This window comes from Andrographis paniculata, unplaced genomic scaffold (genome assembly GCF_009805555.1).
Source record: "Andrographis paniculata isolate CXL003 unplaced genomic scaffold, ASM980555v1 Contig12END, whole genome shotgun sequence".
Taxonomy (NCBI): Eukaryota; Viridiplantae; Streptophyta; class Magnoliopsida; order Lamiales; family Acanthaceae; genus Andrographis; species Andrographis paniculata.
In genome coordinates, this window is record NW_026137402.1 from 2,205,850 (window position 1) to 2,228,287 (window position 22,438).

At 35.5% G+C, this 22,438-nt stretch overlaps 2 protein-coding genes across 2 annotated transcripts; one reads left to right on the forward strand and one right to left on the reverse strand.

The window, feature by feature from the left end:
- Positions 1-16,447: 16,447 nt before the first annotated feature.
- LOC127253768 (auxin-induced protein 15A-like) lies at positions 16,448-17,478 on the reverse strand. Its single transcript, XM_051278534.1, has 2 exons — positions 17,186-17,478; positions 16,448-16,996 (listed from the first exon to the last, which is right to left on the reverse strand). The coding sequence occupies exon 2, from the start codon at positions 16,983-16,985 to the stop codon at positions 16,716-16,718; it is 270 nt and encodes an 89-aa protein (XP_051134491.1). The 5' UTR covers positions 16,986-16,996; positions 17,186-17,478; the 3' UTR covers positions 16,448-16,715.
- Positions 17,479-18,244: 766 nt separating this feature from the next.
- LOC127253755 (auxin-induced protein 15A-like) lies at positions 18,245-18,837 on the forward strand. The gene has a single exon (XM_051278511.1). It carries the CDS (start codon positions 18,373-18,375, stop codon positions 18,640-18,642), a length of 270 nt encoding a protein of 89 aa, XP_051134468.1. The 5' UTR covers positions 18,245-18,372; the 3' UTR covers positions 18,643-18,837.
- The last annotated feature ends 3,601 nt before the right edge of the window (positions 18,838-22,438 follow it).

The following is a 22,438-nucleotide window of genomic DNA, read 5'->3' on the forward strand; positions in this document are numbered from 1 at the left end:
CCCTTCAATGATTAATGTCGTATGTGAGAACATGGTAATGCATTTCTCTCCTTTCTTCAATTGCTCATCACTCATTTTTTTAATTTCTTAACACAAGATCCCCTTTGAAATTAAATACCCATAGTCTTGGAATTGCCAATTCAACTTCGGAGGACTTCTTTGCAATTTTCACTTTTTCCACAATGTGATCTCCTTAAGCGTGATCTCGTCTAAGGCTTTTCTGCATTCGGCTCCCTTTTGTCCACTATATGGTCAAAACTTTGTCAACTCCCCAAAGCCTATTACACGATGAAAAATACACTAAGAGAAACATATGTATATAATTTTGCATCCAAAAATCGCTCAAAATATAGCAAAATATTCATCTAATATAGCATATATCACAACTTAATATTCTTGTTATAGGCGAGCATGTGACTAGTACTTCAATATATTTTGTTGATGTTATGTAAATAAGATTCAATAAAATTCTTATACAATTCGTTACATATTGTATTGTTCAACAAAAAGAGGAAAAAGTGAAAATATAAATTCGAATATGATCCAAACTCAACCATAAGATTGAGTTCATAATATGGTGCACAATACACAATCACTTGGTAGAACAATGCCATAATACACACACACACACATATATATATATATATAATTATATAGCCCTTGGAAAGTTCAGAAAATAGCATGGTTGTGTCTTCAATCTAAATAGCATGGTTGTGTCATCAATCTTATCATTGAAGATTTTTTTAGATAAAAAATGAAACAATTTTTGTTTGATTTGTATTTGTGCATGCTTGTACATGTGTTTACCTTTAAATAATATTTTGATGTAATATATTGTAAAATAAACTAAAAGGATCATGAGGAGTATATAGTAAAGAAAATTGAAAAAAAAAAAAAAATCTCAACCAACGGCTATTTTCGGCCACTAATTATTATGCAAAATTATGGGTAACAAATAGTGCTATTGGATTTAATGCTACAACTACTTTTTACCATACCATTTATTACAAACTTATTGTTATGGCTTGTTTAGGCTATAAAAGCCCTATTTTTGTAGTGTTTCTTAAACTAGTATAAGTTCTGTTAAGGGACTAAAGTTCTTGTCTTGAAAAAATATATAAAATTTAAATTTTTCAGGATCCATGGATTGTTAAGAGTTTGATAAAAAAATCCCTTTCCTAAACTCGGCTTCATCCGGAACAACTTAAATTAATATTATATATTGCTAAGATTATTCATATTCAAAGTCATTATTCAAAATTTGGACCAGAAAGTTAAGTAGTACAAATGAAATTTTAATTAATGTGCGGATTCAATAATCTGTTTTCACAATATCAAAATTAAATATTATGGAGAAAATCCAAATATTATTAGTGGTCACGGTTAAACCCAAATCCATCGCCAAACGCAAATCCAAATAAAAATTCACAAATTAATTATTCTTTGCTTCATTGTCTTCTTCCCCAAATAAGACACGAACACAGATTGAACACAAATCTGGGTTCTAAACCCCATCCCTGTGGATGGACAAAACGACCAGCAGTGGTTAAGGAAAGCTTCAGGTGGCATTTGTCTAAACTCGCTATGTACCCGTTAAATATGTGAACAAGAAAATTATCAAAAATCCTGAACACTCAAAACCTAAAAATCGATTTTCATAGTTACACCATAGAATACCTAAGTTTTAACTCACCGTTCGATTTCCTGAGAACAGTACTGCGGCCAGGAAGATTCACACCGCCAATAATGACGAGTTTCGAACTGACGACCGATAGAGCAGAGGATGTCGACCAGATCTTCCTTGCAGATGGGAGTTGAGTTGGAGAAGATGGAAATAGAAGGTGAATTTTGTATGGGGTAAAATATATGCATGTTGGGAAAGTGTTAACATATAATATGTTGGGAAGTGTTAAAACATTTTAAAAATTTTATTATTTTTTTAAAAATAATGTTATATAATTTTAAAATCTTTATTTAAAATTATAATATCGACTTTTTGTTACGATTTCAAATACCACTTTTTGTGACGAAACTATTGTCGCAGATTCAATTCCACTAGAAAAAGACATTTTTTGTAGTGATTGTCTAAATTTATATTTTTACATCTATCATTTTTTTTTATGTTTAATTTTTCATAATTTTAAATTCCAGTGTGTCTTTCTGACTTAATGTTCTACCACGGTTCAGTATCATTGTATTGATATAACCATGATTGATATATTTTTTTTAATTTAAAATATTTTATACTTCCTTGTCCCAATTCAAATGGGTCTTTTGGAAATAATAATATTGTACGGTCAGTAGAATTGTGTCATAGCTTTTGACATTTTTTACAAAGTCATCGGATGTCTAAGAACTTACAGTCACTTTCTCATTATTTTTATTATTCTTTTTTCAGTTTTTACTATAAAAACGCTCATTACCTTTAATAAAAAATATAGTTATAATTTATTTTTACCTTTCTCAAAAATGAGTTACTTTCAACAAAAGAAATAAAAAAGTAAAAAATAAATTCAATTAAATTAAGTACTATTATGTCTAAGAACTTACAATCACCTTCTCATTATCTTTATTATTCTTTTTTCAGTTTTTACTATAAAAACGCTCATTACCTTTAATAAAAAATATAGTTATAATTTTTTTTTACCTTTCTCAAAAATGAGTTACTTTCAACAAAAGAAATAAAAAAATAAAAAATAAATTCAATTAAATTAAGTACTATTAAAAAATTTAAAATTTCAAAATTTAAAATTATAAATTTAATATAAATTATCTATAAATATATTTAAAATTTATTAACCTATTCTCACGCTTTATCTATCATATTTTAAAAATATTTATTTTTTTCTACCTTTTCATATTTAATTCGATGTAATGACTATTGAAGAAAGTTCTTTCAATCACTTCTTAAATCAAACTGTCAGAAATGAAATTAATGGATCAAACCAATCTTCTTTTGCTAATCCAAAATTTCAAATATAATAATATTATATAAAAATATTATTAGACAATAAAAATATATAGAAATATATATATGTATAAATAAATTATTTATATATTGTTTATATATATTACTATTACATAATAAAAATATATAAAAATAAATAAATTATTGTGGATTTATAAAATACTAGTAAAAATAATGGGTTGAAAGTGATTTATTATAAATTATTGTGGATTATAAAATACTAATAAAAGTAATGGGTTGAAAGTGATAAAGGAAATGATTTGAATGTCAAAATAGATATGATGTGAATGAGAGAGATAAAAGAGATAATGGAGTAAGATAATGTCTATAATAGATGCTCTAATGATACGTTTGTAATATAAGAAAATTTTAAAGATATTTTTTATATTAATTTATGATTAATTTTTCTAAAATAAGAAGAAATACATTGAAGTCATACAGATAAAAATATTAAAAATGATACATTGAATGGGGACGGAGGGTGTATTCAATACCTAAAAATATTTATTATATTATATATGCCCCTTAATAAATCTATTTATACATACATTTTACAAATAAACAGATTTTCTTGATGAACTCCAAATCTAATTGGTTTTGGGACATGGTTGTGGGGGTGGGGGGTTAAAAACAGGTTCTAGGACCTATGATTTTCTAGCCAGCGGGTTCGGGAGCTGCAAAACTCGGCTAGAGCACGTTCGGTTGACATCCCTATGATATAACACGCCAGCATTATAACAATAACGTGTATGAACACACCATGCTATAATACTAAGGCTTCACCAACATCACCTTTTTGTTTTTTTACAAATAATATTTATTTCAAAACTTAGGAATACATCACCATCACCCACAGTATTTCTCAAACATATGAAAAGAGTGAAACAATATATTACAAAATAATGCCAAAAACATGTGTGCCGTAATACAAAAGACCCATTTCTTCAATTATACGCCAAAATTATCGACCCGAGGGTCTAACTACAAAGTCTGCAGGAGAAAAATGTAATATTATCAGCAATACTAGTTGAATATGGAAATAAACACCTAAACAGAAAGTGCCACCAACCATAACCCAAAATTCATGGCAGTACTCATGACCAATCATCCCATCATGCCATATCAATAGCCCACTCTCGGCTAAACGATAATCAATGTCATATCAATAGCCCACTCCCGGTTAAATGATAATCAATGTCACATCGATAGCCCGTTCCCGACTAAATGATAATAAATGTTACATCGATAGCTCACTCTCGGCTAAAAGATAATAAATATCACATCGATAGCTCACTCTCAACTAAAAGATAATAAATATCACATCGATAGCCCACTCCCGACTAAACGATAATAAATGCCATATCGAAAGCCCACTCCCGGCTAAACAATAATAAATATCACATCGATAGCCCACTCCGGGCTAAACGATAATAAATGTCATATTGATAGCCCATTCCCAGCTAAACGATAATAAATATCACATCAATAGCCCACTCCCGGGTAAACGATAATAAATGTCATATCGATAGCCCACTCCGGCTAAACAAGAATCAATATCAAATAGATATCCCGCTCCCAGTTAAGCGATAATAAATGCCATATCGATAGCCCGCTATCGGCTAAACGATAATAAATATTACATCAATAGCCCACTCCCTGCTAAACAATAATAAATGTCATATCGATAGTCCACTCCCGGCTAAATGATAATAAATACAATATCGATAGCCCACTCTCGGCTAAACTATAATAAATATTATATCGATAGTCCACTCTCGGATAAACGATAATAAATTTAATAGCGATAGCACACTCTCAGCTAAATGATAATAAGTGTCATATTGATTTCCCACTCTAAGCTAAACGATAATCAATTTCACAATAATCACACAAAGCACATAAACACATGAAAACATCGTATCACGTATCTCACTTGATCAAACATATACTCAACCCAAAAGACACGCAATCACAATTCACATCTAAGCACACAATTGAACATATAATCAATTGCCTATTTATTTTAGACACAGTTTGATCGCTATTCGGCTTACGATTTTTATGTCCATAACTTAGCTGTAGATAGAAAACACCAACACTATCCGGACAATCCCCCTCTAACGATAGGAATAATCTAAAATAACAATCAATCCCAAATCATAATAAGAACACAATAATAACATGAGCTACATGCTTATTAAAAGCTAATTTATCTAACTAGCTCATTGTTTTTCAAATTTTTTCATATTCTTACTATAAAACCCTTATACCTCGTAATATTTAAATCACTCAATTATTAAATAGAAATCTGTAAGAATATGAACAAACAGGGAATGTGCAATACACTATCATTTTCAATAATGTTTGGATCAATACAAAATTTTCAGATATAATTTAGGGATACGAATTGGCTATTAGCTAAAGAAGTTTGTCGAGAGCCAATAATAAATTTTTGAACGAGTTCTAATTAACACACCAATAGCCAAATTCATATTAAAAATTATAATTAAACTCTACTCACAGTAAAGAACACTGTATCGAAAAGGGAATTGATATCGGACGACTAAATCTTTTTCTTTCTCATCGTATCCCAGCCTTTCCTCCCTGACGTTTTCTTTCTCTGCTTCACTTCGAGTGTTAGGGTTTGTTTATTTACTAATTTAAATATATATATATATATATAATTATATAATACTAATAATAATAATAATTATTATTATTATTATTATTATTATTATGATTATCCTCATCACCCGCGGATCACTATCTATATTATAATATATTATTATTATTATTATTATTATTATTATATTTATTTATCGATATTAATATTTTTAATAGTTTCTACAATCATAATTGACAAACAAAATAGGAATATAATTTTTTCAGAATATTAATTTCTTGATCCCATTAATATTATTATATACTTCAAAATCAGGGCATTACACTCACTCCTCTGTAAAAGGATTTCATCCCCGAAATCGGCCAAAACCACGGTATCTAAATTGGCCTCAGCACTACAATCCTATAACCTAGACTCTCAACCAACAAGCCACTACCAATCACGCTCCAAACTCCCGAGGTTCTTAAATTAACCTCATAACTTCATCAACCTATCAAGTTTTAAATAATCCCAAAATCAAAGATACCAATTAGTCAATAAATCCATATATCACAATAAGGCTCTGGTAGCGATGGCCTATCATTTTGGTATCAAATCTCCCAGTAAGCATGTAACACATGCAACAAAATCACAAGCTCGACTTAAACACATAGGAGGTTTGTCACATATAGAGCAATTAAATCACAAAGGCGTACCAAAAAGCTCGGGGTACCACTCACGCATCAACGATTCCTCTTCCTCATGGCTTCCTCGACTCTATGTCGATGATACAACACTTTCTCACCAGATACACATTCCTATTCCTTAAGACTTTCACCCTCGTGTCCAAGATCTAAATAGAATTCTCATCGTAGCTTAAGTCATTCTCTAACTTCAGCTCATCAAGTTGGAGCACTTTTGTCTCATCAACTACACATCGCTTCAATTGGGATACATGAAACACATCATGCACTTTTTCCAACTCACTAGGCAAGTTCAATCGATATGCCAACTTCCCAATGCGCTCCACAATCATGTAAGGACCAATGTAACGAGGGCTCAACTTCCCTCGAATGCCAATTTTTTTGATACCCTTCATAGGGGATACGTAATAAGATGCGGTCCCCAACTTCAAATTCTCCGGTCCTACGGCCCAGATCTACATAACTTTTCTGCCAGATCTGAGCTGCATGAATCCTATCTTGGATTACACGGATATGTTGAGTGTTCTCTTCTACTAATTAGGGTCCCAATAGAACCCTATCACTTGGATCTTCCCAACACAATAGGGTCCTACAACGCCTCTTATACAACACCTCAAAAGATGCAACCTTAATGCTTGAGTGACAATTGTTGTTATACAAAAATTCGATTAAGCGCAGACTATCAACATGTCTTCAAGAGTCTGAATGGTCCTCTTCGTCTAACCATCAATCATCGGGTGGAATGCAGTAATGAAACTCAATTTTTTCCCAAATTCATGATGCATCTCTTTCCAAAAGTGGAACATAAACTTGGAATCTCTATTGAAATGATACTAGTTGGCACACCAAAGCGTTTCACCACGTCACGTACATATGCTTCGGCCAACATAGTCATTAACCAATCTTTCTGTATAGGTATGAACATTGTAGTCTTTGACAATCTACAATCTATCCACAACCACCCAAATTGAATCAAATTGGTTCTTACGCACCGGTAGCCAGTCACGAAATCCATCGCTATTGAGTCCCATTTCCAACTTGGGACCTCAAGTGGTTGTAACAGACCCATCGGTCTATGATGCTCAATCTTCACCTCTAAATAAACAAACCATTTTGAAACGTAATCAGCCACGTCCTTTTTTCATACCAACCCACAAAAAGTTCCTTTTGAAGTCTTTGTACATCTTATCACCCCCGGATAAACCAAGTAAGGTGATGAATGGGCTTCATACATCAATCTCTCTTTCAAATCTATAGTTGAGTCTGGTAAGCACCATCTCCCTCGAAAACGAAGGCTACCCTCGCTAGCCAACTGAGATCCACTTTCCTCCTTGAGCTTCCCTTTGTGTACCCATTCTATGGTCTTAGAGCATTCGGGGTCAATCTTTTGCCTCTCTCGAATCTCATCATACAAGGTAGGTGCAGCCAAAAGTGCATCAAACATCACTTGTGTCGAGCTAGGAGTGACTAACTCCAATCTCAATCGACTTATCTCCTCACATAACTTGTCAAAAAATATGAGACCACCAACATGATGACTTTCACGACTTAGACCATCAGCTAACGCATTCTCCTGCCCTCGTGGTATAATATCTCAGTACCGTAATCCTTAACCAGTTCTAACCAACGTCTTTGTCTTAGGTTCAAGCCCTTCTATGTGAACACATATTTTAAACTTTTATGATCTGTGAAGATCCAAAATTTACTCCCCAATAATTAATGCCTCTAGATCTTCAAGGCATGAACAACCGCTGCCATTTCCAAATCATGTGTCGGAAATCGCTTCTCATGTGGTTTCAATTTTCTTCAAGCATATACGATAACCCGAACATTTTACATAAAAAAAACCTAAACCATTATAAGAGACATCAATGTAAATATCATAATCTTGTGCATCCTCCGCAATGTCAACACGGGTGCAGAAGTCCATCTCGACTTTAATCCCAAGAATATCACCGAAAATTTATCTTTCCACTTGAACTTTATTGTTTTCTTTGTCAACATTGTCAACCGTCGGGCTATATTTGCCAAGTTCTTAATGAATGATCGCTAATAACCTGCTAAACCCAAAAAGCTTCTCATTTCCCCTACGTTGCATGGTGCCTTCCAATTTCCTACTATCTCGACCTTCGAGGCATCCATGGTGACCCTTTCAGCACATATGACATGTCCAACAAAGTGGACACGTGACAACCAGAACTTGCATTAGGATCCTTTGAATATATCAAGATGTCATTGATAAATACAACCACAAATTTTTCCAACCACTGTCCAAAGACCCTTTGCATTAGATCCATAAATGTAGTTGGGACATTTGTGAGTTCAAACGGCATCATGGTAGATTCAAAGTGTCTATATTGTGTCTGAAAAGGCGTCTTTAGGATATCACTTTCCTTTACATGAATGTGATAATACCATGATCTCAAGACCACCTTTGAGAAATCTCGTGCCCCTCTCAATTGATCGAACAAGTCCTCGATCCTCAGAAGTGGATACTTATTCTTTATTGTCATTTCATACAAATAGCACAGGGGCTCCCCAAGGTGAGTTAATCGGTCATATGATCCTTTTTCCAATAGTTCATCCAATTGTTTCTTCAACTCTTTTATTTCAGTCAGAGCCATACGATAAAGTACCTTCGATACCAGTTGTGCTCCCGGTACCAAGTTTATTTCAAAATCAATCTTGAACTACAAGAATTATTTACAAGCTCGGTTCCTTAGCTCGTATGTCATAAAGTAAACACACAAAAAAAAATAGATACCCTTTTTCGAATCATCGATGAAAGCACTGAAAACCTAAACACCTTAGACTTTGACATCTTTGGCTACTTGTAGTATGACGTCTTCATTCCATCCATCGTCCTAATATTTAGCTCGCCTAAGTGAAAATCTCATTGAGCTTGACACTTCTCCAACCAATTGATTCACAGGATCAAGTCAAACTCACTCAATTCTAGTACCAACGAATCAATGGTAAACACTAATTCATTAACTACCACAGGCACATAATGGATCATAGTATCACAGATAAGATCCTGACCCGAATGCAAAGTTATACTCATAAGAGTACACTCCGACCCGATAACCCACAAGACCGAGCAAAATAGTCAACAATGAAAGAACGAGAAGCACCCGAATCAAACAATGTAAATAGGGAGTGATTGGATACAAGAAGTGTACCCGTCATCACATCGTCTCTCTTCTCTGCCTCAGATGCAGAGAGAATAGTCAATCGAGTACCCGTCTAATGCGGGGGACGTCTATGTTCTATAGGTGCAATATGTGGATACTGCAGTGCTCTTGGTCGGGGTCCTCCCGTCTACACTCTATCATCGCTCATCGGTGTAGTGCACTAACACTGCATTTGTCCGGGCTGTCCATAATCAAAGCACGCTCTTAGATTCCCATTATAGTAATATCCATGATGATTTTAAAAACACTTTGAACAAAGAGCAGATGCCCTAACCTTCTTCACCTCTTGTTTTCCCCTATTTCTCAAGGCATCCCTTAGACCTTGGCCCCTCTAAAACACGGGTCGTGGCCTCTTCCCTTCTGGCCTAAAACTCAACCGGGATTCATGCCTCTTAAAAGCTCTCACACGTTCACGGTCCCGTAGTGTTCTCTCTATGTATGCTGCTCGATTATACGCTTTAGTGAGTGTGGGTGCCCTCTCACTCCCAAAGGCAGCACGAATCTCACCATTGCACCCGTCCTCGAACTTCTCAACTTGTGCAGCCGAATCTTTCAGAATACTTAAATCAAATTTCATCTACTCACATAATCAATTTTAGTACTCGGTTACCGTCCTCCTCCCCTGAATCATCCGGTGGAACTCAAACTTCTTCTCAGACCTCAGATAGCTAGGTAGAAAGTCCTAGTCATTTCGGCTTTTAGTGCCTCTTAGGTATAGGCCTGAACTGCCTCACCTACAGGATGAGTGTTACCCCATCACCTCATCCTCCCCATCAGTCAGAAAGTAGATAGCAATACCAACACGGTGGGTCTCAGGGCATATCCTAAAATGGAACATCCTATCGAAAAAGGAAAACCATAATTCTAGCATAGTGAGTCCTTCTGGTCAGCATAGTGTGGAGACCTATGTTTCTGGGCCTTCTCCAAATAGTCATCCCGTACAACGTCTGCGTTTAGTCTCTGATCCATCCCATTAGTCCCCCTCTTGTGCTTATTGATGTGCAAGCTGCTCTCTCATAAGACCATTCTGCTCTTTTAGCAGCTCAAAGTGTTACTGAAAAGTCTGAATCAAGGCCCTCTGCATCTGCATGTAGATATCTCATCAATACCCGGGGGTACATACTCTTCCTTTGGGTGTAGTTCTGTCTCTGCATCTTTGACAGTTTATGTCGATGGATGAGGTTGATTTTCCTCAACCTATCTGATCCATCAATAGGAGGTGTTGCATCGGGAGGCAGTGCAACATGTCGAACACGTGGAGGTCATCCACGTGGAGCAATTTCTCACTTCACTACAAGAAGAAGAACCCAAACCATTAGCAACCTCTAAAAGGTCAATAACAACAAGATGAGAGTCTAGTGTATCTAATCAAAAGGTCAACATGCTTAAATGTCACATCCAATTAATCAAGTAATTCAGTAAACACATAACAGATAAGAAATAAAGTCACATCACTCACAGAGATGAATGCAATGCAAGCCCCCATGTCCCCTAAAACTGATTGCATAATGCATACTTTCTAAAACTCGGTGTGGTATTGTATTTTTGGGAACAAAAAAAAAAGTAAACCATGATACCACTACATGTAACACCCCAAAATGTGGGTACATTACAAGCCAGTATGATCACAATAATGTGTATCAACGCGTCATGCTATAACACTAAGGCTTCACCGACATCACCTATTTTTTGTACAAATAATATTTATTTCGAGACATAGGAATACGTCACCATCACCCACAATATTTCTCAAACAAATAAAAATAGTGAAACATTCATATTACAAAATAATGGTAAAAACGTGTGTACTGTAATAAAAAAGGACTTTTCCCCAATGATTTGTCAATCATTGTCCCGAGGGTCTAGCTACAAAGTCTGCAAAAGAAAAATGTAATATCATCAGCAACACTAGTTGAGTATAGAAATAAATACGTAAACTGAAAGCACAACCAACCGTATCCCAAAAGTTATGGCAATACTCATGACCAATCTTCCCATCATAACACAAAAAAATTTATAAATATAATATAATCAATGTCATATCGATAGCCCACTCTCATCAAAACAATAATCAATGCCATATCGATGGCCACTCTCGGCTAAACGATAATTAATGTCACATCGATAGCCCACTCCCGACTAAATGATAATAAATGCCATATCGATAATCCACTCTCGGCTAAACGATAATATATATCACATTGATAGTCCACTCCCAGTTAAAAGATAATAGATGTCATATCGAAAGCCCACTCCCGGAAAAAAAATAATAAATATCACATTGATAGCCCACTCCCGGATAAATGATAATAAATATCCAATTGATAACCCACTCCCGGCTAAACAATAATAAATATCATATCGATAGCCCATTCCTAGATAAATGATAATAAATGTCATATCGATAGCCCACTCCCGGCTAAACGATAATCAATATCACATCGATAGCCCACTCTCGAATAAACGATAGTAAATGTCATATTGGTAGTTCACTCTCGGCTAAAGAATAATAAATATAACATCAATAGCCCACTCCCGGCTAAACGATATAAATGTCATATTGACAGTCCACTCCCAGCTAAATGATAATAAATACAATATCGATAGCCCACTCTCGACTAAACGATAATAAATATTACATCGATAGCCCACTCCCGGCTAAACGATAATAAATGCCATATTTATAGCCCACTCCCGGCTAAACGATAATAAATACCATATTGATAGCCCACTCCCGGCTAAATGATAATAAATATTACATCGATAGCATACTCCTGGCTAAACGATAATCAATGTCATATCGATAGCCCACTCTCAGCTAAACGATAATCAATGTCGCATCGATAGCCCACTCCTGACTAAATGATAATAAATGTCATATCGATAGCCCACTCACAGCTAAACAATAATATAGATCACGTCGATAGCCTACTCCCAGCTAAACAACAATAGATGTCATATAGAAAGCCCACTCTCGGCTAAAAAATAATAAATATCACATCGATAGCTCACTCCTAGCGAAACGATAATAAATGCTATTTATTGATAGCCCACTCCCGGATAAACAATAATAAATATCACATTGATAGTCCACTCCCGGATGAACGATAATAAATGCCATATTAATAGCCCACTCCTGGCTAAACGATAATCAATACCACATCGATAGCCCCCTCCCAGATAAACGATAATAAATATCATATTGATAGTCCACTCTCGGCTAAATAATAATAAATATCACATCGATAGCCCACTCCCAGCTAAACGATAATAAATGCCATATTGATAGCCCACTCTCAGCTAAACAATAATAAATACCATATCGATAGTCCACTTCCGGCTAAACGATAATAAATATTACATCGATAGCCCACTCCCGGCTAAACGATAATCAATACCATATCGATAGCTCACACCTAGTTAAATAATAATCAATGTCACATCGATAGCCCACTCCCGGCAAAACGATAATAAATGCCATATCGGTAGTCCACTCTCGGCTAATCGATAATATATATCACATCGATAGCCCGCTCGTGGATAAATGATAATAGATGTCATATTGAAAGCCCACTCTTGGTTAAAAAATAATAAATATCTCATCGATAGCCTTTCCGACTAACATTGGGAAGGACAAGGCGTGGGAATGGACACAAGAATGTATGAGGGCCTTGTTCTTCTAAGAAAACCATCGATAATAGACCAACTCCCGACTAAACGATAATAAATGTCATATTTATAGCCTACTTTCGGCTAAAAAATAATAAACATCACATCGATAGCTCACTCTTGGCGAAACGATAGTAAATGTCACATCGATAGCCCACTTCGGGCTAAAAAATAATAAATATCATATTGATAGCCCACTCTCGGCCAAACGATAATAAATGCTAAATAGATAGCCTACTCCCGGCTAAATGATAATCAATGCCACAATAATCACACAAGGCACATAAACACATGAACTCATCATATCACATATCTCATTTGATCAAACATATAGTCACACCATAAGACACGCAATCACAATTCACATCTAAGCACACAATCGAACATATAGTCAATTTCTTATTCATTTTAGGCTCAGTCTGATGGCTATTCAGCTTACAATATTTACGTCCATAACTTAACCACAGATACAAAACATTAAGCAGCTATATGGACAATCCCCTATAACGATCGGAACAATCTAAAATAACAATGAATCCCAAATCAAAACAAGAACATAATAATAACGTGAACTATCTACTTATTTAAAAGCTAATTTTTCTAAGTAGCTCATTGGGTTTCAAACTTTTTTATTCGGAGCAAATTCTTACTAAAAATCCTTATACCTCATAATATTTAAATCATCTGATTATTTAAATCAGAGCTAATTTTTTTTTTCTCTTTTTCTTTTCTCCCTTAGGTTTTCTTCCTCTGCTTTTGTCCGAATGTTAGGGTTTATTTATTTATTAATATACATATATATAATTATATAATAACAATAATAATTATTATTATTATCCTCATCACCATCGGACCATTATCTATAATAATATATTATATTTATTAATCAATATTTGTCCTTTTAACCGTTCCTATAATCTATAATTAACATACAAAATAAAAATATAATTTATTCTAAAATATTTATTTAAATAATAATATTATTTTATATATTTTAAAATCGGGAATTACATATGTACAAAGACACCCACCACAACTGTTGTGGTTAAGATTGTTCATGTAGAATGTGTTTATTGTACTTAAAAGATAATTAAAATTATATATGTTAGAATATTTATATTTATTTATTATTTATTTTATTGTTGGCTTTTATCCATTTTGGACTACATCTATAAATAAGTCTTGATTTTATGATTAATGCAATTAATTATTTCTTTCCCAAAAATTATCTTAACATGGTATGCCCTAATTTCTTCCCATATCAACACAACACACTGCCCATCACAGATCTACCCTTTCTGATTATTTCTGACTGTCTGACCTTCAGCGCCACCACCTCCGGATGTGTCACAGCGAGACCGGCCCGGTGTGTGGAGACCTCATGCACCTGACGAAGATTCGCCATAGGACGCTACAGCAGCACATGCGGCGGCGGTTGCCGGAGATCTTTTTGTTATCATGCTCGGAATTTAATTTTCTCTACGGTGGTATAAATTGTTTTTCCCTTTGGGCACTATTCTGCGATCGTCTAAATTTTCTTGTTTGGGATTCATCTCGGCTTTCTGTCTATCTTTCTGTCTTGGTTCTGTTATCTGTCTGTAGTCATACTATGGCATTGGAGTGCCTTTCTGTATTTGAAACAGTCCAAAATATCGTGACTCTTTGCATCAATCGCATCAAGTTCTTGCTTCTAGTTCCTCTCAATGCATGGCCAATTTAGGTTGTTATGTGTGGTATTTTGATTCCCGTTGTTGCAATCATATGACACCTACACTTGGTCTCTTGATTGGTGTGAACCTATGTCCTCTTCACTGTCTATACAGGCTGGGAGTCGGATGGATATCATTCATCCAGGATATGCATCCCTACCATTTACATATTTTCATGATACTTATTCCATTCCTCAATTGACTTTAAATCTTGTATAAGTTGCCAATTAGTTGACTAGGGACTTAGTTAGTTTATCCTCTTCTGGTGTGCAGGTTCATGATCAACGTACGGATCAAATTTTTGATACATGTCGAAAGGTGGGTCACCTATTTGAGGTACAATCTTTGAAAATTCCTCCCCGTAAGTTTTTTGTTGCTTCTACTCTTACTCCCCTTTTTACCCTTCCTTCTCCTAGTCTTCACTGACACCTTTGTTGTATCTTCCTAAAAAATTCAGTCTCTCGTTAGTAAGGGTCGTTTGTATTCTATTAGTTTTCAGTCATTTGATTGCTTACATTTTCGTATGGGAAAATAACCCGCCTTATCTTTTTAGAGAAAATATGTTGATCGCAAATAAACCATTTTATCTTGTTCATTTTGATATTTGGGGTTCTTTTCATGTTCCCTTCCTGAGTGAGTGTCGTTGTTATGTTATATTCATAAATAATTGCTCACGTTTTACATGGATATATTTTTTTAGACAACGTTCAAAATTACCTCAAATATACGTTATATATGTCCAAATGATCAAGATTCAATTTTTTTATTCCATACAACCTTTCTTGAGTACAAAGATTCTACCTTGTTAAACTTTCTTTCTACTGAGCCTACATATAGTGATTCAGGCTCGTGTCCATACAACTCTCAGCAAAATGGTTGCGCTAAGTGGAAGCATCATCATATTATAAATATTGTTTAGCGTCACTTTCATCAGCCTCTTGTGCTGATAGGTGTTAGCATTTGAATAGGTTTCAGGGAAGTAGCCCTTAGTGCCGTCTATACTATAAATCGTATTCCATCATTTCTCCTTCATAGTGTTACTCCTTTTGAGCGTCTATATGATCAACCACCCGATTATAGTAGCCTTCATCCATTTGGCTGGGTCAGTTTTGTCCTTATCCCTCCACATGAACATTCTAAATTAGAAACTTGTGCGCGTTTGTGTTGTCTTCTCAGTTATGGGATAGAGCATAAAGGTTATAGGCTTTGGGATCCAATTGCGTATTTCTTGTCATGTTATATTTAGGGAGAGTGTCATGTTTTACACTTTGTCTAAATTTCATGTCTCCATTGTTTCTGGTTCACTGTCATTATTGTCGTCATTCTCCCTTGTTTCCTGGTTCTGACCCTACAACCCCATCTCAACCTTCGGATCCTAATCCAGTTAACACTTCTAATCCACCTCTGACCTTGTCTCCAGATGCTAATGTGACTGTGATGCCTGACCTTTCATACGCCGTCCTATATCTGCATGAGCCCATGTCAGTTCATATTCTAATCCATTATGGCGAGAAACGATGTTTGAGAAATTGCAGGCTTTACAGAAGACTCAAACATGGGACTTAGTTGATTTACCTTCAGGAAAAACACTTATTGGCTGCAAATGGATTTTCAAGAATAAAACCAAGTCCGATGGGTCAGTTGAGAGTTAGAAGAGCACTACCTTCTTCCCTTTCGAAAGATGCAATAAATAATTTTTTCCAATGTGTTTGCTTAGAGTGTCATCTCTTGGTAAAGGAATAGAAATCTTCCCCGACCAAACAATTAAATCTCTATTAACAAGTGTATATATTTCTAGAAAACAATAAGAAAATCTTCTCCTTGTTGTATCTTCCTATCCATCTATCTTGACAGGTACATGTATGCATTCTATGCCTTCCTCAAATGGGACGTGAGATCAACAAATAAATTCTCGCTGCAGGGAATGGTTAGGCCTCCCATTGGATGATAGAACCCGAATTCCTCCTCAGCTTGAGACAGCAATTCTTGAAACATAGGATCCTTCAAATAAGACATCGGAACAACAAATCGTTTCTTTTCTCTTGTCTCCCCAATGTATACTGCTAAGTGCCCCTTTGGAACCTCGGCTGATCTTCTTTCGCTTGATAAAGACCGTCTCAGCTTTTGTAGGATCGCCATTTTGGGATTGTCTGAATAAAAGAAGATGAAAATTTTTATGTAAGAAGTGATCAATCCTTCAGAAGATTGAAGTCGATGTTGCTTGTTTTAGTATGGATGTCTGAAGTATATATATAATAGACAAGCAATAAAGATATTCCGTGTACTGCAGACTATTTGAAAAACCAGCGAACATTGAACGTAGAATATTAGTTGCTTACGAAACTACTGAGATATCAGCACATGGTCAGATAAAAGCATCTGTCTTAGTACAGTCCTGTAAGATCACAAGCCGCCGCAGCTTTTGTGGTTGATATGATTGTCCCTTTAGGACATGTATCTGTTGAATGTCTTTACTGTAATAAGTCAATACAGACCTGGGGCCTTCGTTCTTCCTTAACTTCTACACCAATTCTGTAATGAACACAAGTTTAAGATCCTTAAACCTCTGAGTCAATCAGAGTCATGATCCGCCAGCCAAATTCGCTGTCTTAAAGGTTTCACATTGGTCGAGAAACACAATCACATGAGCTGCTGATTTGTTTCACCTTGCAATGTCTGAAAACAAAAATGTAGATATTCTGTAATGAATGTGTAACCATTGTTTCACATGGTGGACCCATTGAGAGGTTTTGAAGGGCAATTTCTGTTAGGAAATAAACTTATTTATGGTATAATTTAATTGCGTGCAACTACTGTTGGGTAGAATGTATTTTCCCTGATTGGAGAATACATTTAGTTGACAAAACTTCTATTGATTTATAATTTCCATGTTTAAGGTTTGATTAGTTAGAGATATGATGCATATGTTTTCATTAAGGATAAGTGCAGCAGGTAAGGTAATTGATAGAAAGGTTTATTTTCTGATACGTGAATTTCTCCACTGCACAAATATTTTATCTCTGCAATTTTTGAAAGCTCTGTTTTTTTAAATCTGTGGTCACAAATTTTCTTCCAACAATTTCAGCTCTTTACACTGTTTCAGTTTCAATTTTGCAAAGTAGATCGGATATTAGGAATTCCAATGGAAGCCAAGTAGTGGTTGAGCATATGATCGATTACAAATCCAATTTATTACAACTGTCATAAGGCATGTGGTGGTTGTATGTCCTGAAAGAACACTAATTTTTCGGCCACACAGGTTGCAGCTGTCCGACAAACTCTACCATAACTGGAAGACAAGCGCATTCATTTCGCCATATGCTCATGCCTCATCAGGACAGCTCTATTATGGAATTAAACATTCAATAAGAGGTTTTCTACTAGACGGAATTTCTTGATCGCCTATATATACAACACCATATCCAGACTACCACCAGCAACAACTAGACCAATCTTTCTAACCTTTCACTTCTTACACAAACACATCTTCTTACAACTTTCACCTTCTTGCCTAACACATCTGACGATGGCGATCGTACAAAAGCTTAGAAGGTCTTTATCGAGGGAAAGAAGATGGGCGGAAGTTCCAAAGGGGCACTTGGCGGTTTATGTTGGGGAGTACGATGAAAAGAAACGATTCGTCATTCCGGTGTCCTTTTTGAACCATTTGTCCTTCCAAGAATTGTTGCTTCAAGCTGAAGAAGAATTCGGATTTCATCATCCAATGGGAGGCCTCACCATCCCATGCAGCGAGGATTTATTCATCGATCTCATCTCTCACTTGAGTCCATTGTAACGAATATAAGTTCATAAACAAATAGATAGAGAAGATACACAGCACATACATTTCTTCTGATTTCTTCCTGATTTTTCAGACTCGGATACTTTTAGACATCAATGGATATTTATGTACCAAAAAATAATGTAATATTTAGACAAAGATTATAGAATACTAACACATTACAACATTTATCAACTATATTACAACAAAATGTTAAAATTTGTGTTTACCTATAAGCTTTTAGAACTTTTTGTCACTATTCACAACTGTAATTTTTCAAGAAACTTTGACATCAAATATATATATACATATATATCTCCTTAGAAAACATCATATGAATTATCCACTTTTTACTATTTTAAAAAATTTTCAAAAGTGCAAAACTTCTAAAACTTCTATTGATTTTTTCCGGGAAAATATATTTCCCTAATATGAAAAGTTAAAATGGATTGTTAAGAACACAACTAAACAAACTAAATAATATTACCACTTATTTTATTTCTTTCTTTTATTAGTCAATCAAAATATATTAATTTCTTTAAAAAAAATTAAAATGAAATTAAAGATAAGATAAATTTATTTTCTAATCAAATTGTTGGCCCCGAAAAATTATTCACTCACGCACAACAACAACAAACTTAAAAAATCAACACAAAAAAATCCCTCAGCATAGACTGGTTGTTCGTTGGACGATCGAACTGCGAATGAACGTACTGGTGACGAAGAACATTAGAAACACAACAAAATGATAACCCAGTTCGGCTGCACCAGCCTACATCTGGGGGGTTCCAACCCAGACGAAACTCACTATTGAAACCATTGAAGCACAAGATGTGTAAATACAATCGAGCTACACACTCAAGAAATTTATCTACCTATTTCTTGACGATTTCCCGTACTCAATCTATCCCACACACCCCTCACCTTCAATGTTTTACTTTTTTTCTCCCTCAATTCTTTCTTTGGGTGAATTACATTCAGATTTTTCTATATGCTCCCCCAAATCTATCTTGCTTCACTCTATATTCTATATAAAGCTCAATCTCCAAACATGAGTATATTCACTCTAACAAACTCAACAAGAATGGAATCTTTTTCCCCACTATCTCTCGCTACCTTCACAAAGTTTGTTGCAACCAATTTTTGTTATTCCCACACATGGATTAGGGGGACCAACAGGTTTTCTCTATCCATTCGTTTGGGTCATCGATGGATTGATCAATTTGGATTACTTTCTTGTTTGATTGGACACAAGACTAATTGTCTATCTCTGTTCATCCGTTGATTGGACCATCTGCAAACAACATCAACCAAAATCTCAAAACAAATACAATCCACTTTCAACAATCTCCCTCTTTTTGGTTGATGTTTACCAACCACAGTAGGGTCAATCTTCTCAACATTACACACCATTAGCACACATTCAAACCATTATATAACTCACCCTCAACCAAGAATAAATGCTTCAAACTAAGGACATGCAATCCACTCCCCCTTTGGGAGACATCAAACAAAAAGCCTTCAACGACGACGGTGTTCCAAAATGTAAGAGACTCCCCCTTAATCCATACACATCAGCTTAGTTATCCATCACAATCAACAACAATAACTAATGTGCACCAGCAAGAAACTCATCTAACCCATCAACCCAATATCAAATTATATCAAGATGAAGATAAATGATTTACCCCTTCAATCGCAGCTTTACTCATTTCTTTTGCTCTCCACCGTGGGAGAAAATCAAGCCAAAATGGATTGAATATGAATTTGACTTCAACTAGAGCTGGAAGGAAGTAAATGTTTTTCCATCTCATTTACCAGATTGTTTTCTGTTGATCCGGACAATCTCTGGACGTAGCTCTCCTCAAATACTAACAGTAACCAAAAGGTATGAATGACTGCAACTTCTTCTCCCCCTTTGGAGAACAACAATCCAAAAAGGAATTTCAATTCATCTAACTATCAAACTCCTCTTCATCCATCCCGGGCACCTTATCCGCCTAATTGATTTCGCCAACACCTAGAACATCTCTTCCAAACAATTTTAGTAGACTAACACACATCTCAAAACACCTTGTCCAAATGGATTATCTCCTCCAAAATAGAGTAAGCTTGTACCTTCATAAACATGCGCCCAAACTTTTAATACCAAACATACTCATTTGATTAGGACAATGACCACTTTTGTTGCACAGATACACTTTCGTGCTTGACCACTCTTCCAAGACCACACCCATTACTGCAAGAAGCACATATGAAGATTCTGTCGTAGCTCTTCACATTGATTCAAATTCAAGGCTTTGATTTGAATGTCTTCCAGTTACTATGTTGTCTGCACATGATCAATGCTGCACACTCTATTTTTTGAACCTCCAACAACATTGTTCAGTTTGATTTCAGATGTGCAACAGTGAATGCCTCCAAGGATATGCTCTGGTGAATGCTTCTTGTTGGCTTTGGTGAGAACTTTTATTGATGGTTCAAGATTTCTGCTCTCGTGGGGTTGTTTATGTGATGTCCAAACGCAATCTGAGTCCCCCTTATTTACATCAATCAAATCTAATATCTCTGTGCTCTGCTTCAGTTCAAATTCATCATCACTTGAATTTTGACTTCTTGCCTCACACAATTCATTGTGGCAGTTCATATTAACGGACTCTATTCCAATGTTCTGTGTGGAGAGAGAAACTAGACATGCTTCTTGATTCACCTTAGGTCTCCACACTAGTCTCGCCATAATTATGTTCTTCAATTGTTTTTATGGTCAAAACACTTTTCTGCCCAACCATAAATCTTGTCTGATTCGATCATAGTCCAACTCTTGGTGTCCAAATTGTTTGCAGTACATGCAGGTTAATGGTTGTCTGTCTGACCACCAGACACTCTTTCGATTTCCAGAGGATTTCGAAATAGCAGTCAATGCAACACCTTCCTTGCTACCAGTTGATTCAGAGAGCAATCCACCGTTGACAAATGTTGTTTGAGAAGTTCCAGCCCCATAAGTGTAGCCAATCTTACTATGATCACCATATGGCTTCCCAACATTCAATGATTCATCAAGTTTCTCTTGCCTTTCATCAATCGTTTATTCTCACTCAAAAGCTCCTTGTTCTCAATCTCCAACTTCTGGATTCTCTTTAGTTGTTCACTAGAGATTTGAAACAACTTTTCATGTCCCGCTGCAAATTTATCATTCATTGTGGTGAGCTTTTCATTGACTTCTAGTAGTGTTTTGTTCTTTCTTTCTAAAAGACGAACGCATGCTCTGAGTTTCTCATTTTGAGAGATGAACACTTTCTGTTCAGCAACTACCATCTCATAGGTTTCGATTAATTCTTGAAAACTTTGTGGATTCAACATCACTTTTTTCCATAGCATCACCTTTATGTTCTGATGTCTTCGTTGGAGTTTCAGATTTTTCGGCATTCTCTGCAGCTCGGCTGTCACCTGTTCGGTTGCTATTCGGACTTCTAGTCTGGATCTTCTTCAAATCAAGGTTCTGGGAGAACTTCTGGATGGACTATTTGACTCTTTTCTTTGTCATAACTTTGGATCACTCTTCGGCAATATGTTGAAGAGGAGGCTCTGATACCAATTGGTTGCCCCGAAAAATGATTCTCACGCACAACAACAACAAACTGGTTGTTCGTTCAACGATCAAACTGCGAATGAACATACTGGTGACGAAGAACATTAGAAACACAACAAAATGATAACCCAGTTTGGCTGCACCAGCCTACATCTGGGGGGTCCCAACCCAGGCGAAACTCACTATTGAAACCATTGAAACACAAAATGTGTGAATACAATC

What these genes read in the sequence shown, in the direction of transcription:
- LOC127253755 (XM_051278511.1), top strand. Translation starts at nt 18,373, where the DNA reads ATGGCGATCGTACAAAAGCTTAGAAGGTCTTTATCGAGGGAAAGAAGA.
- LOC127253768 (XM_051278534.1), bottom strand. Translation starts at nt 16,985, where the DNA reads ATGGCGATCCTACAAAAGCTGAGACGGTCTTTATCAAGCGAAAGAAGA.